At 41.7% G+C, this 23,064-nt stretch overlaps 1 protein-coding gene across 1 annotated transcript; it reads right to left on the bottom strand.

Moving 5' to 3' along the window:
• Positions 1-8,451: 8,451 nt before the first annotated feature.
• LOC146684466 (SRSF protein kinase 3) lies at positions 8,452-19,813 on the bottom strand. Its single transcript, XM_085444397.1, has 12 exons — positions 19,444-19,813; positions 18,817-18,920; positions 15,600-15,708; positions 15,334-15,421; positions 15,052-15,139; positions 14,772-14,878; positions 13,341-13,503; positions 12,908-12,984; positions 12,227-12,334; positions 11,921-11,990; positions 11,705-11,797; positions 8,452-11,594 (listed from the first exon to the last, which is right to left on the bottom strand). The coding sequence occupies exons 1-12, from the start codon at positions 19,521-19,523 to the stop codon at positions 11,407-11,409; spliced, it is 1,275 nt and encodes a 424-aa protein (XP_085300523.1). The 5' UTR covers positions 19,524-19,813; the 3' UTR covers positions 8,452-11,406.
• Between the last annotated feature and the right edge of the window lie 3,251 nt (positions 19,814-23,064).

Here is a 23,064-nt window from a genome sequence, read left to right on the forward strand (position 1 = left end):
TGAACCTGAAAAAATGCTAACATATAGCATATAGCCTCGCCTCTGTCAGTGCGCCCCAGGGTGGCTGTGGCTACAATGTAGCTTGCCATCACCAGTGTGTGAATGTGTGCGTGAATGGGTGGATGACTGGATATGTAAAGCGCTTTGGGGTCCTTAGGGACTAGTAAGGCGCTATATAAATGCAGGCCAGGCCATATATACAGTGTAAGCGGGGGGCTCCTCATTATACTAGAAAAACATTTAAGTTTCCTGTAATTTTTCTGTATGATACCATAAACACAGTTTATAGCCACCATGGTAAAGGTAGCATAGCAGCATAGCCTACATGCTCAGCTATCCTAGTTGTGCTAACACTTACAAGCTAAACCGCTGTTTACAACAATGCTAATTTACGCTAAACAAAAGCAAAGTCATTAAAACACGTTGCTCTGGTTGATATTTTTACATTCCATCTGCAAAGCTAAGAAATGGGGATAGCATGTATGTGACTTTAGAACTGCAGTATACATGCTGGGTTCGTTACACACACACACATACATATATGTATGTATACATACATATATCAAGCTCCCAGGCCTCTGGTAGAGGACCCGAGCTTGAAGGATAAACCGCCCGCAGGGGCGTGCTGGGTTTATATATATATATATATATATATATATATATATATATATATATATATAGTACGTATTTTAGGCATTTACGGCTGGAACAGGAGAAAGTAATGAAGAGTGACATGCATCAAAGATGTCAGCCAGACACTATGTAGACAGTGCAGTTCATGGGTGTCATGTTATTCTGTAGGCCAACGAGGTGTCCCATTCTGTGACCCCGAGGTTGCAACTGAATGATGGAGAGCTGGAATACAGATGTTCCTGGAATCCTTTTCAGGAATCGTTAGCTCTTTCACATTGTGTCAACAAAGACCCATCTAACAGAGAGAAATCTCTGAAAACAATTAAGTGATTGATTCAGATGTTGGAAGATTTGTATTGCAGCTAATAGAAAAATTAATATGGCTGTAATCGTGTGTCATTTGGATTTCTGTGTGGTCTTTCTGCCAAGGCTTTGCTTCTGACAGCAGCCTGTGGACTTACCACAGTCCAGATGCAAATACTTCTTCACATACTAGAATCCAACCTACCACAGTCAGCCCCACTTATGCTCAATCTGCTGACCTCAGCCTGCCACACAGTCTGATGGCACGCCAGACACATAAGGAAAAATTATGTCATTCTGAGATCAATGGTTATGTTTCTGCCAAACAATCAGACATCGTGTGCTGTGCATACTGCAGCAAACTGCTCCAAGTTCTTCTAACATTTACTGATCCAATAGTAAATGTACATATAAAGACAACTTACCAATATTTAACTATTACAGTACCATCAAGGATTTAATGCATTGCTTTAAGAAATTATAATAATATTTAATTATTATTATTATATGAATTATAACTATAAATACATAAATATAAAGGTATGTAATTGTTTTTTTTAACAAATCTAATTTGACATTTATAATTATACTGCAAGAAGCCGAGGAACATCAATTAAATGTGTGAATGTGTGTGTGAATGGGTGAATGACTGAATGTAGTGTAAAGCGCTTTGGGGCCCTCAGGGACTAAGTAAAGCGCTTTACAAATGCAGGCCATTTACCATCTAAGATTTAGGGTTTTTGCAGTGTAACCATTTTCCTGACTTCTATCACATTATTATACATTACCAGAAAAGAAAAGTAATAATAAGAAGAAGTCCAACAGCAATAGTCCAACATAGCTTACACACTCAGTTGTCCTAGTTTGAAATCTTCAATTCTGCACCACTGAAATTGACTGACTGTGATTGGTATTGTTCCTGGTGCCTGCATTGCGCATGCCACCATGCATTGTGCGTGAAACAGAGTTCTTGGTTATTTCACGTGTATTTACTGAATCGTGCTAACATTTGCATCGCCACAGTGATATCTACAGGGAAGAAAATAAAAAGAGCAAACTGCAACCATGCAAAAACTACAGCGCAAAAACATTCAGAGTCAACAAGACACTGAATATGATGAACACAGTAATCAAGAAATGACAGAAGAAACAGGGCAAGGATGTGGAACAGGTTTATGAGTGGGCGGGAAAGATCACCCACTGCAGAGCTAGTGGGTGTGGAAGGGCTGGGCAGAAAAAAAACAACAAGAGCCGAAATCATGACACACAATGACAAATCTGAGTGGCTAAGGTTTGGCTGGTCACATATTTCATGTTTGCCTTCCTATTTGTGATGTAGGAGCATCGTAAAACTTATTGCAATGTTGTCAGTTTTACACATCTTTGGGCATACACAAAATATTGGACATAGTTAAACCTACAGCAGCTGCCATGAAGCTCCTGGCACACAGTTTTGTGCTGATGTTAATGCCTGATGAGGTTTGGAACTGTGCAGTTATGGAGTCAGCAGAGCGTTGGACACTTTTATGTAATACTGTGTGCCTCAGGGCTCTGTGAAACCGCTCTGTAACTGTATGCGGTCTGACATTTTGTGGCTGTGTTGCTTTGGGTTCCTAAACACTTCTGCTTTGTTATAACACCACTTAGAATAGAATAGAATAGAATAGAATAGAATAGAATAGAATAGAATAGAATAGAATTCAACTTTATTGTCATTGCACATGCACAGGTACAGGGCAACGAAATGCAGTTTGCATCCATCCAGAAGTGCTTTAGTGATATAGATATATTACAATATATATTAGCAATAATATAGATATGTAAGTATATTACAGAAATGGGTCTATTATGGTATGTTATAATGTACACGGTATGAAGTATGTTGTGAACATTCTATAACTATAGGTATGTACAGGCTGTAGTGAGTACAAGCTATGTACAGGATATAAATATGAAATAAAAAAATAAAAAAAACTATACAGAAATCTGAGATATACAGTTATACAGAAATGTGAACTATGAAAGTTATAAACAGTTGTAGGATTAAAAATTATCGTATGTACAGAATGATTATTTACACAGAACTATACAGTTAAGATAAGTGAGATATGTGGATAATTTCTACAGAGGCTATATAAAGTGCTAGTGGTTGCGAGTGGTGGTTCAGTCCATGTTATTATTGTGTGTTTGAGGGTACGGTTGTCCATTGTGTGTGTGTAGGTGGTTGTGGGTGTGTGTATGTCCAGTCCATGAGTTTAGTGTGGGTCAGATGTCAGGAGGCAGAGTCTGACAGCTGTGGGGAAGAAGCTGTTCCGGTACCTGGTGGTCTTAGTCCGGAGACTCCTGTAGCGCCTCCCAGAGGGCAGGAGGGTGAAGAGTCCATGTGATGGGTGACTGGGGTCTTTGATGATTTTCCCAGCCCTTTTCACACACCGCTTCCTGTAGATGTCTTTCATGGCAGGAAGTGGTGCTCCGGCGATGCGCTGGGCAGTTTTCACGACCCTCTGCAACGCCTTCCGGTCCGAGGCAGAGCAGTTCCCGTACCAGACTGTTATACAGTTGGTCTGGATGCTCTCGATGGTGCAGCGATAGAAGTTCACCAGGATGTCTGAGGACAGGTGGTTCTTCCTCAGAGTCCTCAAGAAGAAGAGGCGCTGGTAAGCCTTCTTGACCAGCTTCTAGCAGTTGGTCGTCCAGATGAGATCCTCGGAGATGTGGACTCCCAGGAACTTGAAGCTGCTCACACACGCCACAGCCGTCCCCTTAATGTGGATGGGTGGATGTGGGTCAGCATTCCTCCTGTAGTCCACGATGAGCTCCTTGGTCTTCTCAGTGTTAAGCAGCAGGTTGTTTGTGTCGCACCACTTAGCCAGACGATCCACCTCCTCCCTGTAGGCGGCCTCATCGTTGTCACTGATGGGGCCAATCACCGTGGTGTCATCTGCAAACTTAATGATGGTGTTGGAACCATCAGCCGGTCTGCAGTCGTGGGTGAAGAGGGAGTAGAGGAAAGGGCTCATCACACAGCCTTGTGGTACACCGGTGTTCATCATGATTGTAGATGAACAGTGGTTATCCGGCCGGACATGTTGGGGGCGGTTGGTCAGGAAGTCCAGTAACCATTTGCAGATGAGGGAACTGATGCCCAGGTCTGTCAGTTTCCTGATGAGTTGTGAGGGGTGGATTGTATTGAATGTTGAACTGAAGTCTATAAACAGCATTCTGGCGTAGGTGTTGTTGTTGTCCAGGTGTGAGAGGACAGAGTGCAGTGCGATGGAGACTGCATCCTCTGTGCTCCTGTTCTGACGGTATGCGAATTGGTGGGGGTCCAGGGTGGGGGGGAGACAGGATTTGAAGTGTGCTAGGACCAGCTGCTCTAAGCACTTAGTGATGATGGGGGTGAGTGCTACTGGGCGGTAGTCATTAAGGCAAGATGGGTTGGAGTTTTTGGGTATCGGGACGATGGAGGTGGATTTGAAGCAGGCCGGTACCACATCGTGGGCCAAGGACAGATCGAATATGTCTGTGAGCACTCCTGCAAGCTCCCCAGAACACGCTCTGAGAACACGCCCGGGGATGCCATCAGGGCCTGCAGCCTTGTGGACATTGATCCTGCTTAGCACCGCTCCTACATCGGTGGGGGAGGGAGTCAGCGGTTGGTGGTCTGGCGTCAGGTCTGCTTTGGTTGTGGTTGTGGGGTTCCCTTGCTCAAAACGAGCATAAAGGTTGTTGAGCTCGTTGAGGAAGGAGACATCAGAGGATGCGGGGGAGGGTTTGGTGGTCCTGTAGTCTGTAATGGTCTGGAGTCCTTGCCACATGCGTCGGGGATTGGAGTTGGAGAAGTGTTCTTCTACCTTCTTTTTGTAATGGTGTTTGGCTTTTTTGATGCCCTTCTTTAGATTAGCCCTGGCTGTGCTGTAGGCGTGTGCATCTCCTGACCTAAAGGCAGTGTTGCAGGCCTTCAGGAGGAGACGAGCATCCCGGTTCATCCAAGGCTTCTTGCAGTTTATCGTGGAATACCTAAGGGGGGAGAAATTTTCTCTCGCTGATGCAACAGTGCATCTCATTGCAGTATATCTGGCTAATTGAATGGCACTGGATGAAGAGTGGTGCAGGAGTATTTCAAGAGCTTTTTTAATAGAAATCACCCAGAACTGTCTCCAGTGAAGCAGATAAATTGGTTAGAATGAGGTTGAGCCCTTGTTTACTTCTTCTAAACATTTTTCCGTATAACATATACCTAAAAGCACTGTGTTATCTGTCCAAAAGGATCAAACTGAGTTATGGAGACAGCAAATACAGCTGGACGTGGCTATTTTATACAGAAAAAAAATTACGTACAGGTTCACAGTGATCAAAAGCTTATCCCAGCACCCAGCAATGAACATGTTATTACCCTGAAGTCTGTCCAAAACCAACGTTTTTCTGACTTGTTGCTTTTTTTGCAAATATCTGTGCATGACAAATAGGTCATGGCGAAGGTTAAAGAAATTATGGTTTGGGCAAATTATTTATGGTTCAGGTTTTATGGGAATAAGGCCCAACAAAAAAGTTGGATGTGGTTAGAGAAGTGGTTAAAGTTAAACGCAACACTTTAATTATACATCTGTGGCAGGACTGAAACTATCCTACATGGAATTTAAACAATAAACAATAGTATGTCTATGAGCCAAGCTGACCTCCACTTCAATTTCAACAGTGTATTCAACGCTGGCTATGGACACCAACGAAGATGGACTGTATAATCCAAAATTCATTGGATGCCGCCAACACCTACAACAGGGTTAACATCTCCATTTCACCCTATTGTGGTGTCTCACCAGGCCACAGCTCTCAGAATGTTCCGGTGTGACTAAAGGGGTTTATGTGGAAGCTAGCAGTGGCGCCCTAGGACACCACAAGTTCTTTCTAGTCCCTTGATGTTGTAGTTTGTTTTGTTTTTGCCTTCTGTCAGAGCGTGGTGTGTTGACTGGCTATTGGCCCGAGGCTGTCAGGAAGGAAGAAACTGGCCACAAGCTGTCCTTTGGTTGCTCAAACATCCAGCCATATCCATCTGTGTGTGTGTGTGTGTCAAATCAACATCAAGGATATGACTCTTTTTCTCTGTTGGTCCATTTTCATACATGACACTCACATATGGCAATTTTCTGATCTTTGCCTTAAATTAAGGGGTCTTTCCCCCAGACATCAGACAGTTTAAGTTATATGTGACATACATTTCTGGCAATACTGCAGTCTTTACATCGCGCTATGTGAACAGCAGCATATGTAAACAATCAAAAGAAGGGGGAAAATGTGCTGTACAAACAATTTGGGGCTACAAACTCATCGTATGGTACTGGCCAGACCTTGGATCCCCAGAGGAAATGCGATTTTTTAAGTCTGTGATTTTTTTTTTTGTCACACGCTTTTTAAAATGTTTCAGAATGCCGTTTTCTCATTATTTGTCCCTTCACACAAGGGGCAACGTCAGCACAAACAGCTGTTTTCTTTTTAATGGTCTCAGCAGGGTTTTTTTTCACTAGTCAGCACCTCCGTGTATCAGGAGGAAAGGAATAAATGGTGAATTGAAATAGATGCTAAATAGGCAGGTTAGGAATGTTTCAGGACCACCGCTGAGCTGATCGACTGTCACGTCAAAACACCGGCCCGTACTTTCACCCATGCAGGCTTAACGCAGCAGCTGATGGCCAAAGGTAATATTTAGGGATGCATGGCTACACAGCCAAACTCTAAACACTCAAACTCTGAAACAAAAGTTGGACAGTGGAAAGAAACCAGGAGACCACAAGATGCTCTTCTTCTCTCTCTCGCTCTCTGTCTCCAGTGGACTTGTGAGACTATAAATATTAGCCAGCATCAACACGGCCACCACAGGGACTTCACTGGACTCCACCAGACAGTCACACAAGATTAAAACGAGTGAAAGCGCCAGTTTAAAACAGGTAATTCTCTTGTTATATTTCACAATGTCACATCCGGTAAATAATGGCTACTCTTCAGTGCTGGTGTTTGCCTTGTGCGTGTCCCTCATCCTTCTGTTGCGCGATGGACGCTCAGAAGCTTCAGTCTACCACAAAAAAGGTAAGAACCACTTCTGTTCCTCCACTGTTCAAGATAATGTATTCACATTACCCTGCGCAGCTCAGGGGCTGCTACTTTCCACATTAATCAACACTTGTGATTTATGGAAGCTGTGGCTGTTAAACCAACACAAACTGGCTGACCGCAAACTCTCTGTCCTTTATAACCCTGACCTTGCATTCATTCCCCTGGGAGCTCTTCACAGTGCATCAGTGCGTTCTTATTGATCCCCTTCTCAAGGTGACAGACAAACCCCATAAGGATAGCTACCCGCAGCCTGCAGGAACGCTGAGGAAACTCACTGCGGATGCCAGATTTAGCCATTAATGTGCCTGACCCCTTGCAGCGGGGCTTTATGTGTTCTGCCCAGAGGACGGACATTTATAGCCTTTGCAAAGTTACGATGTCCTGGGGGGAAAAAAGTGCATTTTTACCCAGCAGTTTCATACCTGCTCACCTAAAGAGAAGAGCTTAGAAATGTAAAGTCAGATGAGATAGATCTGACAGCGTGGCTCTCGTTTCTTTCGCAGGCATCTGCTCCTCCAAAGACAAGAACTACAAAGCAGGAGATTCTTTCCGGAGAGGTTGCGACAAGTGCTTCTGTCACGCGTTTGGTTTCTACTGCTTTGCGTGAGTAGAATTTTTTTTTCCAGTTCAGCTCATTTCAGGCCACTGATTTACAGTGATGGGAATAACAGCGTTACAACTAACCGTGGTACTTTTTCAGTAACGAGTAATCTAACTAATTACTATTCCTATCGTTACAATGCCGTTACCGTTACTAACAAGAAAATGTGGTGCGGTCATGTTACTATTTTTCAACAAACAGACTGTTGAAGCTGTCTTCAGCTTACCGCACCTTATATCAGTTGCATGGAAGTAGCTGTCTATGTAAGTAATCTGGACTAGGGCTGGGTATCGTCACTGATTTCTAGAATTGATTCGATTCCAATTCACAAGGTCCCGAATCAATTCGATCCACGATTTGATTCAATTCAATTCGATTTGAATCTGGGAAATTTTGCTTCAGACAGTCAGAAATATTATAATTCAGATCAGTACATTTACATATTTTTGTATCTATAAAAAGGAAGCTGACACACGCAAGACTTTATCAAAGGTGTGAGCGTCACAGCAGATGCCTTTGTGTCAAAGTAGCTGAAGATAAAACACAGAAAAACATGGAGGTTTTCCTGGCCTGGGATTTTATAAAAATATTCTGCAGTACATCAAAAATGAAAGAAAACCATTAATCAACATATGAACATTACCTCTGAAGTTACAGAGGTTTTATTAGAGATACGGCTAAGCGGTTTGCATTTTGCATAGTTTTAAAAGGTTTACATTTGTTCAGAAGCCTATTAAACAGCAGAAATTAGGTTTTCTTTTCAGAAGTAAGTAAAGTAAAAGGAAAAAAAAAAACCAGCGGCCGACAGCGTCGTAAATAACGGTAGACTTGTGCTTAACAAGCAAGCGAATAATGAAGAAAACAGATTTTTAGACGGGAAACTGTTCTTGAAGTATACAGAGAGAGAGAGGGAGAGAGAGAGAGAGAGCTGTGCATGATTTTATCGTGGTAGAAGCAAAACAGCAAAAGTCAGAGGGGATTCATAACTATGTTTATGTGAAGCGTAGTTTGGATCTTCTTTTGCTGCTGGTTCGGTCAATATTGTTCTCCTTTGTAGTGGACAGAAATTATTTTTTTGGAGTGGCACAAATAATTTGTGTGGCATCTTATTGAATGCAGAACACCTGATTATTATCTAAATAGTGTGAAATGGTTATTTAAAAAAGGGGTAAAAGGTAAATGACTGCAAATAACTTTGTTGTTTGCAAAACTTATGCATAGGATTTTAAAATTGACAAATTATATTTGCATTTAAAGTTATGAAATATAATTGAATAAACATGTTTGTGGTTTTTACAGTAAAAAATATCACTTTTTAAACTCGGATTTTATGTTTTTTGTCTGATTTTAGATCAATTGTGTTAATACAGTATGTCAAAATAAAACATAAATTCAGACACGTGAGGTCGTGCTGAAAAGAATGATACTAAACAAGGCAAAGTAAATCGTTTTTAAAGGTAAAATGTGGAGGGAAAATCAAAAGTAGTTAAAAATGGCCAATTATACCCTGGACCCCCGAGGGTTAAACATTTTTTTTAAAGTAACGCAATAGTTACTTTTTGAGTAATTAATTACTTTTAGAATCTTGTAACTCAGTTACTAACTCAGTTACTTTTTTGAAGAAGTAACTAGTAACTATAACTAATTACTTTTTTAAAGTAACTTGCACAACACTGCTGATTTATTAAAATGACTGTAGCCTCATGAAAGCACCTCTCTCTTCCCTGCTTCTCCTTTGCAGCCCGATGAAACCCACCTCGTGGCCCAAGAAGTGTCGCCGGATCAGGATAGAGTGTGGTTATGCGGTCGTTTATAAAGAAAATCCACTGGTGGAGTGTCGAGCCTACAGCTGGATAGGATGAAACACTACAGGAGAACTCACATGAAAACATAAAATATGTAAAAAACATACACCCTAAAAACGTTGTGCAGTCCTAACACGAGAGTCCTGGTCAGTGCAACTTTGCTGATGTTACTGTGTTTAGTTTTCATGAGGACAAGTGAGATTATTATTTGATGCTCTGGTTACAGGGAATAAGGTCAAGTTATTAGAATGTGTAGCTTTATGTGCCTTTTTTCCCTGTGCTCTCCTTGACGATAATCCAACACTCTGGTTTAGCTTGACAGTCGGATATGATCTTTTCCAGTTATTCCGCTCAACATGAGTGTATTTCAATGACAATCTCTTTCTCTGATCTGTAATTTTCACCCTACAGAGCTTTGCAACAGATGGCATTAACCTTTGACTGTCCCCCAGGTCTGTGTAACCCATCTACTGTCAACTATAGGGTTTGGCTTTCTGAAGGATTTCCATCTATTTTGAACACCAAAAGAGGAAACAAGCTTTTAAGACAAGATTTGAAATCTACCTGAAAATCCACCTGTTTAACATGTGGCAGAAACAAAACCCAGCCCTAACTACAACACTAGATGGGTCACTGATGACCAGGTGAATGCTGAATGAATGCGCCTGTCTCTGAGAACATGTATCGACTCAAAGTGTTTCACATGTGAAGAAGGTCACTAGTGAACTGTACTTGTACTAAATGACTTATTGAAATGGACAGCTGTTTGCAGTGCCAGAAAGTTCTTTTTATACGAAGCTCAACCCCAATAAATGCAGCGTCTGGTACATTAACAGTCACCATCCAAGAAAAATAGCATAGACTGTATATGAAAGATGGGGGCAGCCATGGTGACCTTTTTGGAAGACCCTTTTTTGTGAAGTCCAGCCTCGAAGCGCATCCTGCTTCATTGTTCCTCTGCTCACAAATGCTTGTCATGATTTACAAAATAAATAAGTAAGATGTATTTACTGAGGTCAGGAACCAATGAAGCTGAAGTCGTTTTTTTCTCTCACATATTTCTATAAAACTTTTTTCTTCAGCGAGAGAAACATCCTGCTTCTTTTGAAATACTGTAGAGAGATTCTTTTCTTGAAAATCATTGTCAGGTTAGTCTTTACTTGTCCTTGCTGAAGATTTAAGTATAAGAACCAGTTACGTGTAAACTTTTTACATACGAAAGACAAAATGATCTGACCAAAACTGTCAGATAGCTTGGACTTTTAAATGAACCATACACAGCACTGGTTCTTTTGGCACTTGCACACAGTTCTCAGATTGTTTTGGTTTTGGAATTTTTTTCAGTCTCTTAATGTGATTCTAGGCTGACTCAGTGGTGTGGATGTTGTAATCAGGCTCTGCGGGGGTTATATCTAAACCCATATTTTTCTGGTTTACAAGTCGCTACAGAATTAATTTAGGGTTAATCAGATGATTTGAGCTCATGTAAAACAAACATCAACAACAAAAAAGGCTTGACTTGGATTTGCACTCCTTCTAATGTCACTTTGTTCTTTAAAGTGCTTCACTTTACTGTACAAAACTTAAACTAAACGAGCACATGCACTGTAAAAGATCAACAAATGATTACAGTTTGAGTCATTCTCAGATAGAAAATCATATTCAAAATGACTAAAGAATAAATCCACACTTGGTTGCAGATTGAGAACTTCACACTTATTAGCAGCGTCAGAGCTGAGCTTCTCATGGTTGTTTAAAAAAAATCACAAGGAAGTTGAAAAAGCTCATTGTGCTTTGCTGGGCTCTTGTAGCGAAGTTCAAATTCTTCTTTTTTGAATGTTGTATAAGAAGCCCATCAGATGCTGTGAAAACACAAAGATGCCCTGAAATCGACAAAGTCTAGCAGCAACTTGAAGCATCTGTCTATAAGGGCTGCAGAGGCCTAACAAGAAGCTAACAGAAAGTCAACCAAGGGTGGCGGAGGCACTGTGCAGCAGTGGCCCTCTTCTCTGGGTGATAATTCAACATGGAAAGTAGGAAGTCAGAGAACCCAGAGGCCTCCTCCAACAGGAAGTGGTATTTCTCCACCAAAACCTCATAGAGGCTCCAGAACCTCAGCAGACCGACACGACGCAGGTCGCCTGGATGAAAACCATAAACTGTTACAACAGACGAGCAGCTCACTGGCAGCAATAACAACACATTAACACAGGAAGAAAGATCTCATCTGGAAGTGAAGGTAGACGCTCACCTCTGCAGCTGAAGTACTCAGCAGAGTATTTACCCGACAAGGCAACAGCGGCCGGGATTTTGCCAAGCAGCTCCGTTATCTGGCCAATATGATCTGAGGTGGATAAACACATACAAGCATGGCACAGAATGCATTAGTATCCTAATTACAATGAAGGCATGGTGTAATCTCACTTAATCCCGTGTCAGTGCTCGTCACACAGCCATCTAAACACACCTTCCTCCAGGGAAATGGACTCACTGGCTCTGGGCTCAAACAGTGAGTCTCCAGTGATCAACTCAAAGGCCTGAGAGAATTCAGGAGAACATTTAGTGGTGACACACAGAATAAGTAAGAATGCACAGATAGCTTTTTATCAGAAAGGTTTCACTATAGGTCATTTAGCTACAGGGCAGCATAGCTTTAGCTACGAATTGTGCAAATTACTTTAATTCCCATTTGATGGAATGGTATATAAACATAACATTATGGGATTAAATATTTCAAAGTGTGAACATCACATTAGTTTGGATTGTCTCTCACCATGCATGCGACACTCCAGATGTCAGCAGGTGGGCCATACTCAGATCCCAGCAAAACCTCTAGTGAGCGATACTGTCGGGTCTGGATCTCCTCACAGAAATGTTTGTACTGGTGATGACAGACAGAAGGGTTTAAAGGTGATTTGGTGTGTGTGCGCGTGTGCATGTGACAGAGAGCCAGAAAGATCTATTCCTCTTTATTCCCTTTCTCGTTGTTTTATTTTCTTTGTCACTTGTGTTCTACAGTGTGGCTTCTCAGCAGAGTTGAAGCATCATGTTTACACTTCTTACAATAAACTTTGCCTTTTTCTTCCAAATCTGGCTCGAGTTCTTACTTTGAGTGTGGAGGTACAATACAAAACCTCAGTTCCTCTTTGCTTTGGAGGATTTATAGCGCTTTTTAAGAGAACCTCTTCAATTCTATAGCTATTAAGATAATTAAATGTGATCAAACTACATCCACACAGTACCAAAAGTGAATACAATACTTTTGTCCACTTGGGGGCAGCAGAGAGCATTTTGGAACAGAATGTTGACATATAATATTGTCACCTTTCAGGCTAATGTTGCAAGCTTCTGATGACAAAAACATAAAGTGGCTGACCCTTTATACAATTTAATAATACACTAATAAAATATGTTAAACCAAAAGTTTTATAAGTGTATAAGTGTAAATACTAACCACCCAACAGGAGCTCCCCAAGTCAGCAATCTTCACTGCAATTTCCTTTAAGCTGTACGGGTTTACCCGATTGCTTTCTGGGAGAAAAAAACAAACAAACATTATTATTATTATTATGAATTTGGATTTCCAAGATAAATGTTTTATATTAAAATTAAATAGTACACAGCTGTTTTTGTCCAGCTCTAATAGCTGGGATGGCATGGTTAATGTATTTGCTTGATTATATGTTGAATTAGTTTCATTATTTTTTTCTTAGCACAAAAACAAACACCACAAATACTGAAGCAAATATTTATTTATGTATTTACAGCTGCATGGTTGCCTATACGGCCCATCAGAAATAAAAATATCTGGCGCTGAACCTTTTTATTACTGAAACTCTTAAACACTCTCAAGCATCTGTAGCAATGAAGGACAAAATAAAACGTGCCTGGTGAACTGGCTTCCTTCCCAGTCTGTAACGAGGAGGAGCTGCTGCCCCCTGCTGGTGCTTTGTGGGACTGCTCTTCCAGACACACAAGGATGTTTTCTGGCTTGATGTCTGTGTGGATGATTTTACATTGAGAGTGAAGGTAGTCCAGCCCCTGCAGGACCTATAGAAAAATACACAGATCTGATGATGTTTCCTTTCCTTTCCTGCTCCCTCACCGATGATTTTATCAGGAAAAAACATCAGGAATCGGGAGTCAGCTCTCGTTGATTCCCCCACCATGTCAGTGTTTTCACAATTTGAGATCTTCCTTTATTAAAGTTTGTTTAAGCAACACTTTTGGGAAAATTCTTTTTATTATTATTATAAATTACTAAGCTATAGCCAGAATGATTAGCCTAGATTAACATTGTGCAGCATGGACTGTTGGTAAATTGCTTAACAATGTAAAATGCCACTAAAATAAATAAAATGCACAACAGTGATACAGTAAAATATAGAAGAGAAAAAAATAAAATCAATAAATCAATAAATTAAATCAGTAATAGTCAATAAAAACAACAACAACAACAACTAAGGCTGTTAAAACCAAAATGTTTAGGTCAACGTGCGTTAAAAGCCAGACCATAAAAATGTGTCTTCAGTAACGATTTAAAAAGTTTGTGCGTTTGTGCAGATCTAACATTAAGACGAAGTCTGGTATAGAGAAGGCTCTGTCACCACGAGATTTAAGTTTAGACCGTGGAATAGTTAAAGTTAGTTTTGACCTGGACCTCGTGGTTCTTTCTGGAGTATAAATAAATAGGAGCTCAGACAGGTGAGAAGGGGCTCGGCCGTTTAGTGATTTAAAAAGAAAAAGTAAAATGTTAAGTTGGCTCCTGTAAGGAACAGGAAGCTACTGTAGGGAGGCCAACACTGGGGTGGTATGCTCCTTCTGTTTTGTGCCAGTTAGCAGAAAAGCAGCTGCATTTGGTGACAATAAATAGAGGCCTGGTCCAAACCAAAGTACAGAGAATTACAGAAAACCACTGAAGAGCAGAGCCTTTTAGGCCAGCATAAGATTCCAGCCGTGATAGCAGGATATCATGGTCAGCGTGTCAAAGGCTGCTGTCAGGTCCAACAACAAGAGGGTAGGGCTGCCAGAAACCAGAGTTAAAAGAATATCATTAAAAGCCCCTAAACATGTTGTCTCAGTGCTGTGTAGTGATTAAAACCAGATTGAAACTTTTAGAGATCTCATTAAGATCAAGGTCGCTAACTGTTTGTTCAGAAATGATTACCCCAAATTTCCCCAAATGGGAAACTGTACAAAAACCTATTGGTTAAAAAATTATCCCACAAATTTTGAACAAAGAGGTGAAGTTTAAATTAAACACACCTTATATGAACTTGATTTCTGGTGCCTGGGTTTTCTGGTCTGCTTTGTCTTACCTGGATAAGTATTTGTTTGATCCAAGGCTGCAACAGTCCTGGATTCCCAAAGCAGAGCTGCAAGCATCTCAGGTCAGGCCCCAGCAGCTCCAGCACTAGGCAAATGTCTAACCACCATACATTAAGGTCAGTTTCCCAAACCACTTTGCTGCAAAAACTACATCCACTACAACATGTTCACATTTTAATACTTTGACATTGATTGTTTCAATGATGTAATGGAACAGCTCAAAGGATTCTGGAATATGCGCCCAAGAAATCCCATCTCCAAAAAGGATACGTACCCCATTTACCCCAACCAGCTTAAACTCATCTAGCAGTCGAACGATCCTTTGGCCAAAGGGATGACGGCCCACAGAACCACTGGCCTGTTGAAAAAGAGGAGACGAGAGGATGAAAACAGAGGAAGAAGAGCAAGAAGAGATTTTTTTTAAAGAGGGAGGGGATGATTCGTCCTTTATTAAAAGATTGGCAGAGAGTGATGCTCCAAAGATATGACAGAGAAAAATATCTGACAGACAGAGCGCTTAGAGAGGAGATTCACAAGCAGACGGTCACTAACACATCGCAGGAGAGCCAGTTCATCCTCTCCAGCCTGGGTGAAGCCAGCCCCACTCTTCAACACCTTCACAGCAACACGCCGACCTAGCCTGCCAACACAGACACCAGATCAGATGTGCATGCTGGTTACTGGACAAAGTAAAAGACTCAAACTAAATATTTGTTTGATCCAATTTTTAATTATTATAATTATATGATGCCTAATAAGATCAAATTTCTCCACCGCTTCCACCCTGATCATATCACACAGTCTCAAAATGAACCTACTTGAGGTCCTGGCAGAGCCATACAGTGGAGAAATAACCCCAGCCGAGTTTGGACACCACCTGGTATCTTCTGTTGAAGGTGTCCCCTATCTGGATGGGGTGGTACCCACCTTGGGGGGATAAAAGCAGAATGACATGAATGAACAAAGTCCCATTTCTAGTTGAACTGCTTATATGGTTGAATTTATTCTAGGTTTCAGTGATTAGGCACTTCTCTATATGACCTGACATCTGAAACCTTGTTATCATTCGCTAAGGATTTTCCATATGCTGTTTAGAGAGCTTTGAAAGATGACTAAAAATATAGCCGCTAAAGCTATTTCTGGCGTTGCAACTTCCTATAGGCTATAACATGTCTGTTAGTGAGTAATACATTCAGATCTGCTAGTAGGACAGAGAAAAATGGCGAGGCATACGTCTGTATCGCTTCTCTTTCAGCAAGCATGACACACAGTTGTTGGACATTGTCAGCAGTCTTGAAACTGAATTTCTGTGTCTATTAAATTTAAGCATGAGATACACCAGCCTGTGATTTATTACTGTGTCAGGCACCGGTGGTATCACATACGCAGCAGAGGATATATGAGGTACACACAAAGACTTGCACAGCTGGCAGGTAAGAAGCGAGGACCAAGGTCAGACCAGCAAATTGGCAACCAGATACTGCGCATTAAAGCAATGCATAATGAGAGAGGCACACAGGCTTAGTGCAGCTATGAGGCTTATGAGAAGCCACACTTTGGATTTACACAAGCAAAGCACAAGAAAAAATATGCATGGATTCTTATGATCATCTTTGACTTTTTATCCCTCAAAAGCCAAACAGGAGTCCCTCAAAGCTGTTTTCTGAGCTAAGCAGTTTCTGTCATAATTCAGGCTGCTAATAGAATAAAATGACTGTGTTTACATCAGAAGTTACCAAGAGTGGTCAAGAGTGTCTGTTAAATTAGAACTTTATTGTGTCAGAATTTGTCAATAAGGGTACAGTGGAGGTTGTCAAATGTTGTCTTTATGGGGGAAAGGGGTTATATTGGCTCACCTTAAGGTTAAACTTAAATAGATGGTCACGTTATAGTCAACTCACAATACGGTAGGTGTGTGATCTTATATTCTCGGTCATTGTGGTTTGCTCTTCTTATACATAGGCTGTCTAGTTCTAATTATGTCTGAACCTGCCTTCTTCTTGACCTGTAAGAAGTTGACCCCAAGTCAAAATCTCCTTTTCAAACGGCTGCATTTCAGTAAATGGAGCCTGAAACGTTAAATCTACACGAAGCACTCCAAGAGCACAAACCTCCACCAAGGCAGCTCTCTCTCCTGGCAGTTTTAAAGCAATAGTGTTTTTGTTGTTGTTGTTGTTGTTGTATATATTCACTTTGCATCAGCTTGGTGGATAAAAGGCACATTTTAATGGATTGTTAACATGACCCCACTATACACCCCTACAAATCTTTTGAGTTGTTGTGTTTGCAGATAGCATTTTCGTGCATGTTCTACCAAAAACAAAACTTCCTTGGTGGAGGTAATTATAGCCGTGACCTTATAAAGATGCAGTGAATATTAGCAAATACAGTACCGGCAACTTCCTGGTCTGAAAATCAAAGCCACTGCTAAACACACTCCAATGTTCACTTGAGACTGACCCAGAAGCAAGTCAATCATAGCAAACCTTCATGTTAAAATATTCAACTGGACGTCATTAAAATGTAGGTTTACTAATACAAAAATGGTTCTTGTGGCCTACCAGGTCTTACCTACACTGCATGAGCTTCAGTCAGTTAGACTTTAGTCTTTTATTAGTCTGTTTCTTAGCACTAATTCACATTTATTTGTGCTTGTATATTGCACCCATGTGGTTTATGAATGAAGCTTAGTGTCTGTGAAGGTTCTCAGTCATCCAGGTCATCGTAGTCTAAGGAGCTGGGTGAGCTCATTGTGGGCCAGGTTTCACAATGAGCTCACCCGAAACCCTGGCTGATTGTGACCCACACCCGCTTTCACACCTTGGCTCATGTGATTAGGTAGAGGATCATCAGGGGGTCCTTTTGTCCCTCTGTGGGGGGTTACTCCCACTAGGTTTAAATCTGGGACTCTCCACCATTTGACCCTTAGAACTGAAGAAGCTTCTCGGATGAGAGGTGAAACGTTTTCAAGCAACTCAAAGAAGTCCAGACGCTTTTCTTTCCAAGCTCCTTAGACAATGAAGCTTAGCTAGCTAGCAATGTTAGCAAAAATGCTAACATTGAGACATCAAACTGAAGAGACCATAATCAAAGGGTTAGGTCTCAGGGGCTATAGCCATCTTTTATATGGATATATCTTTTATATACAGTCATGAATGAGCAATGGAGTGAAGAGAAATGTGCAAGAAGGCCTCAGCTACTTTGGCAAAAGGCCAAATTGTGACGGATTGGTGACTTGGTCAAAAGTATCTGTAAAAGGGCAACTACTGAAGTGAACTGGACTACTGAAGTCGCTGTTTCTTTTATATAATGTGGATGAAGGGTTTGATAGACATGACAGATTACTCAGGGGTTGACTAAGGCTCTCAAATTCCTGAATCTGAGAATCTGTGGGATACATGGAGACCCCACCTCACAATTTAAAAGATGAAAGGATTTGATGATAATGTCCTTGTGTCTGATATCCTTAGGGGATCTTGAGATGTCTCAGAGTGCATGACTCCATGTTCAATGGTGGCACAATGGAGAGTACATGATATCAGGCGTGTGTTTAATATACGAGCGGGTAATATGTGTAGTGAATCTGACAAACCTAAAAGTAGACTTTACTCTGTCCAGTATTTGACATGTTAAGATTTCTTTCAAACAGCTCAGTGTGCAGTTTTGCATTATATTCACAGACTCATCCAATCTTGTTTCCACAAACCAGAATCTGGTAACTGTTTCCTTTTTAAAGCTGTCCAATCCACTGCCCAAGCGCTCCTCTCGTCGTACTTGGACAACTCTTCTGGCAAAAATCCGAAAACTATTTGTAAACTGTAGCAGCAACGCTCAGTGTCTCAAAATGATGCTGCCAACAGGAACTTAGCTTGCAACAGCGGCCCATTCTCATAAACACTGCATCATTTCCAGCTGGAGCGGGCTCTGAATAACAGAGTCAGCATGTTGAAAGAATCTTTAATTACATCCTGGTACAAGCTGCTTTGAGGGTTTCGAGAGGCTCGGGATAAAAGTTAGGATACATGTGTGAGTTACCATAACAGTATTCTTGGGGGTCCTCAGAGACCTGACTGTCCTTGGGATCCAGCTGCTCCTGGCATCCAAGGGCTTTGAAACTGTTAGACACGCCACCCTCACTCCTGCAAACACACACAAACCCAGAAATTCAAACAGTGTATTCATATGTGTGTCAGTTTCTGAGAGCTGAACTACTTTTGGAGATTCCCACAGACTCAGCGTGCCGTGGACGTTTGCCCCACTGCCCAGCTGAGAGTGGACAAGCAGCACCGGAAGTTGCACTATTTCTAACTAGGCTGTAAATCATTTAGAAGCATCTCCGCGCAACCTGATAACTCTGCACGCCAGCTGCTCCCAATACACAGATGGCCCGAGGAGTCGGAGTCACGTCATGTCTGGAAATACTGATCACAGGTCTGTTTTCAGCAGAGGGACATATACAGTAGAGTTTAAGAGCTAGACGCGAATAAATGTGAAAGATTTTAGGGGCAAATTTTAAATAATTATCGATAATGTCAAAAAAAAAGAGTTTAGGAGCTGAGTTGCATTTTCTTGAGGTCACGCAAGAATGCAAGGCTACATAAAAACATGAAAGAAGAAACGAAATAATAATGATGATACTAATGCAGAAAGTTTTATACTCACACACGATGCTGTTCAGCCTCTGTATGAGGCAGGCAGGGGCTCCTCTGCATGGTGCGATTAAGCAGATGTCGCCAGTACATTAAAATTTCCGATTTTTTGGCATAAAGTGAGGAGAGAGTTAGGCGCAGGAAAAAAAGCAAGTAGCCCTGATTACAGTTGCTGCCCTTGAATCTAGTTAAGCAGCTGAGAGGTGGAGGTGGTGGAGGTAGAAGGGGTTGTGGTGGGGGTCTGCTTAGTCTCTCAGGAGGCTGGAATCAGCAGTCAGCAGGGTCTAAACATGGAAATCCCCCCGCAGGGTCTTGGCTCACAGTCTGTCAGGTTTTCACCTGCTCTGCTGCAGGACTTGCATCTTTCAGTCACCCGCCTCAGATTAAACTCTCTCTCTCTGTTCCTCGATGTCTCGTGCATGCTGGGAAAGCTATAAAAGAGAGAAGGCGCCCCTAAAAGATGAGCCGAACGTCACACAAGGCCGAACAGAGTGAGGGAAGAGAGGGAACGACAGCTGCTACAGGGATCACAGACTGCTAAACCTGCCTGCAGCACATTCTTAAGGATTAAAATAAAGTCGTTAGAACAGAGGTTGGCTGAAAGTTCCATTTTTTAAAAACAGATTGCAATTTAAAACCCTCTCTGTATGAGGATTTTACATTTAGATGAGCTCAGCTTTTGAGGAAGAAGTTTAACAGAAGCACCTGGGACAATCTTGACAAATATATTGTACACTTGATCTTACAGCCTCCTTCACATCTCAGTGGCTGAGTCTGCTTTTTCTTGCCAACACCATGCTGTTAACACTCTTACATGGCACCACATTTTATAGTGGATGCCATGGAGCAAAGGAGCTCCTGGCTCGTAAAACAGGGAAGCGTGTTGAAGGCAGAGGAATGAGGGTTGGGTGTGTGTGATGTGAGATATCAAGAGGCCTGTCGACCTCACATGAAGAACTGTTAATAGTCAGATGACACATGATGGCATTGCGTCTCCTTGAAATTTTCCAGCTGCAAAGCACACGAAACTATAGCTGGAGTGTGTTTACTGTACATGACTGCAGACAATCCTAACCTCCAGATGATATCATCATACTTCAGCCTTTTGTCTCAGCCAGCCTTTCACTGAGACCATTTCTGATGAAGATCTCTCTTTGCTTCTGTCTTTGCTGCATTTTCTTTACTTTTTCTAAAGGGCATAACTTTCAGATACTGTTCATCTGCTGTAGATCATTTTTAGGCCTGCCACTTCTTTGTCCTCCACTTGTCTAGTTTCCTCAGTTCTCTTTTTAAGGACAGGCTGCACACGGCAGCACGGTGGTTAGCACTGTTGCCTCACAGTCCTGAGTCCAATTCCACCATCAGGCCAGGGTCTTTCTGTGTGGAGTTTGCATGTTCTCACCATGTACTCTGGATTCCTCCCACAGTCCAAAGACATGCAGTTATTGGGGAAAGGTTAACTGGAAACTCTAAATTATCCATAGGCATGAATGTGAGAGTGAATGGGTGTCTGTGTCTATGTGTTAGCCCTGCGACAGACTGGCAACCTGTCCAGGGTGTACCCTGCCTCTCACCCTAAGACAGCTGGGATAGGCTCCAGCCCCCTCACGACTCTGATAAAGGATAAGCGGAAGCAAATGGATGGAGGCTGCACACCATGCCCATATGGTTTTCAGGTAATAGCTAGTAAGAACAGTTAATGGTATTTTGGGTGCAAAAATCCTATTTTAAGCCTGCCAAGCTGTTATCTTTGGCATTTTTCATAGATTCCAAAGATTGTAACTGAAGAAATGGGAACAAATTATATGTTTTTGCAACAGGCTGCTAGTAAGTGTATAAAGATGTGAATTTAAATGGGGTTTTTTGCTAAGGTGTTTGTTATGTGCTGACACAGTATGTGTCTGTTTAAAAAAATGATGTGAATCAAATGCTAGAGAATAGTAGGTATCACTGTAAAGATTCAAGCCGAAAATCAAAACACGTGTTCGACCAGTTCTGGTCCAAAACAACAAACTCCATCTGCACTGCTTTCCAGCTCAGGCCACCAAACGCTCAGCAGACCATGGAGACCGTGTAGAGATTCACAGGTTCAGAATGTAGGATTAAACACAGGCCTTAACCTACTGAGTACTTTTACAAATATAGGCTGTTATACTGATCTCTTGAAAAATATTCCAAGCCTGTTTGGACTGTAGAACAAACAAAGCTCAAGCCAGGGCTTCTTTAAAGTTCTCACTAGGCTGTTTTGTTGCACAGCGTCGGAGCGAGCAGGTGTCCATTCTTGTTTTCCAGCCCATCCTCTCATGTCCTGGTATTACTCTCTAATGTTGGTCCAATCTTAATCCTGAAAGCTTGTGCTGGCTGTTACCATTCTCCAGTTGCACTCAGCTGTAATAACACACTTCCCACAGGAGCAATCGGTGTGTGTGTGTGTGTGTGTGTGTTTGTGTGGAGAAATCAAAATAGCACCTGCACAAATTTAGATCATTGGGTTAGTAAGGGATAAATAAATAGATAATGCAACAAACTTCTTCCTTAAAGTATACATGCTAACTCATGCGTTTGAGCCCCCCGCCCACTACAGACTGAACTGTGACCTGCACTGTTTTTTGCTATGACCACAGTCAGCCAGCCTGTCTTTGGTTTACAACTTGAAACATATACACAGAACGCACACATTAAATATCTTCAGGGGTGACTACGTTTCATCGCCCGCCTGCCTCAAGAAAACACATACAAACACCACACTGACTGGCAGCTTATATAGAAATACTTCATATTTTTACTGATAATCTGAGCAGTCATACTTATTGCTGTTATCTCTGTGTGGAGCATGGTGTGGCATTACCAGCTGCATGTGACAGGTGCTCATACTCTTACATTTACAGACGTCTAAATATGGAGTCTCTATCCTGGATTACTGATGACAGGAAGCAGTTAATATACGAGCTGACACTCAGCTACTGCACTAATCGCTATCAAGAACCAGGGACTTGTCACAGTGCTGATGGGATGCTGTTTAAAAACAAACAAAAAACAAAAAACGTGTCCTGCCAATAACACTGGAAATGAAATACATTCTGTATATTGTTGAGTCTATGATAATACTGTGTTTGATACACTCAGCTTCCCAACAAAGGCCTGTGGCTGCCACCTGTTTAACATTTAGACAGAAAAAGTGACCGATCGAACTAATAGCAGTGACAATAACTGGACTGGATCTGTGAGCTGGATCCATCCAGGTTTTAACGCTCTCGTTCTAGAAATAGATCATCTTGCAATGGAAATGGGACTGTGACATGTTGGCTGAGACCTGACTATTTTTTGCTACAATACTGCATGAGTACTAGGGACGGACCCAAGTGTTTACCACAAACTTGGTGAAGACAGTGTGTGGGACTAAAAGTGGAGCTTAACACTACTAAAACCTGCTGTTTCACCAACAGCCAGTCAGTCCCTGCAGCCTGCTCCATATTAAAATGCCTAACTGGAGTTTACACGTCATAATTGCCAATTAATGTCTTTGTAACAAGTGCATTTCTCTCTATATTTTTCTGTAGCTCATTTCTCTGTATGTTGAGGCTTAGAGGTGTTTGGGGTAGGCCGTTTCATGTAAAAATGCACCAACAGGCGT

The sequence above is a fragment of the Copadichromis virginalis genome, linkage group LG20 (genome assembly GCF_057382275.1).
Source record: "Copadichromis virginalis isolate Kocher_CV1m ecotype Utaka linkage group LG20, C_Virginalis_male_GT1.1, whole genome shotgun sequence".
Taxonomy (NCBI): domain Eukaryota; kingdom Metazoa; phylum Chordata; class Actinopteri; order Cichliformes; family Cichlidae; genus Copadichromis; species Copadichromis virginalis.

Bases quoted from the DNA above. Each gene is read 5' to 3' on its own strand.
- LOC146684466 (XM_085444397.1), bottom strand. From the start codon at position 19,523: ATGTACTGGCGACATCTGCTTAATCGCACCATGCAGAGGAGCCCCTGC. The intron at 12,335-12,907 runs GTTAGTATTTAC...TGTCATCACCAG, and splicing joins TGGGGAGCTCCTGTTGGGTG to TACAAACATTTCTGTGAGGA. The intron at 11,595-11,704 runs GTGAGCGTCTAC...GTTTTCATCCAG, and splicing joins TGAGTACTTCAGCTGCAGAG to GCGACCTGCGTCGTGTCGGT.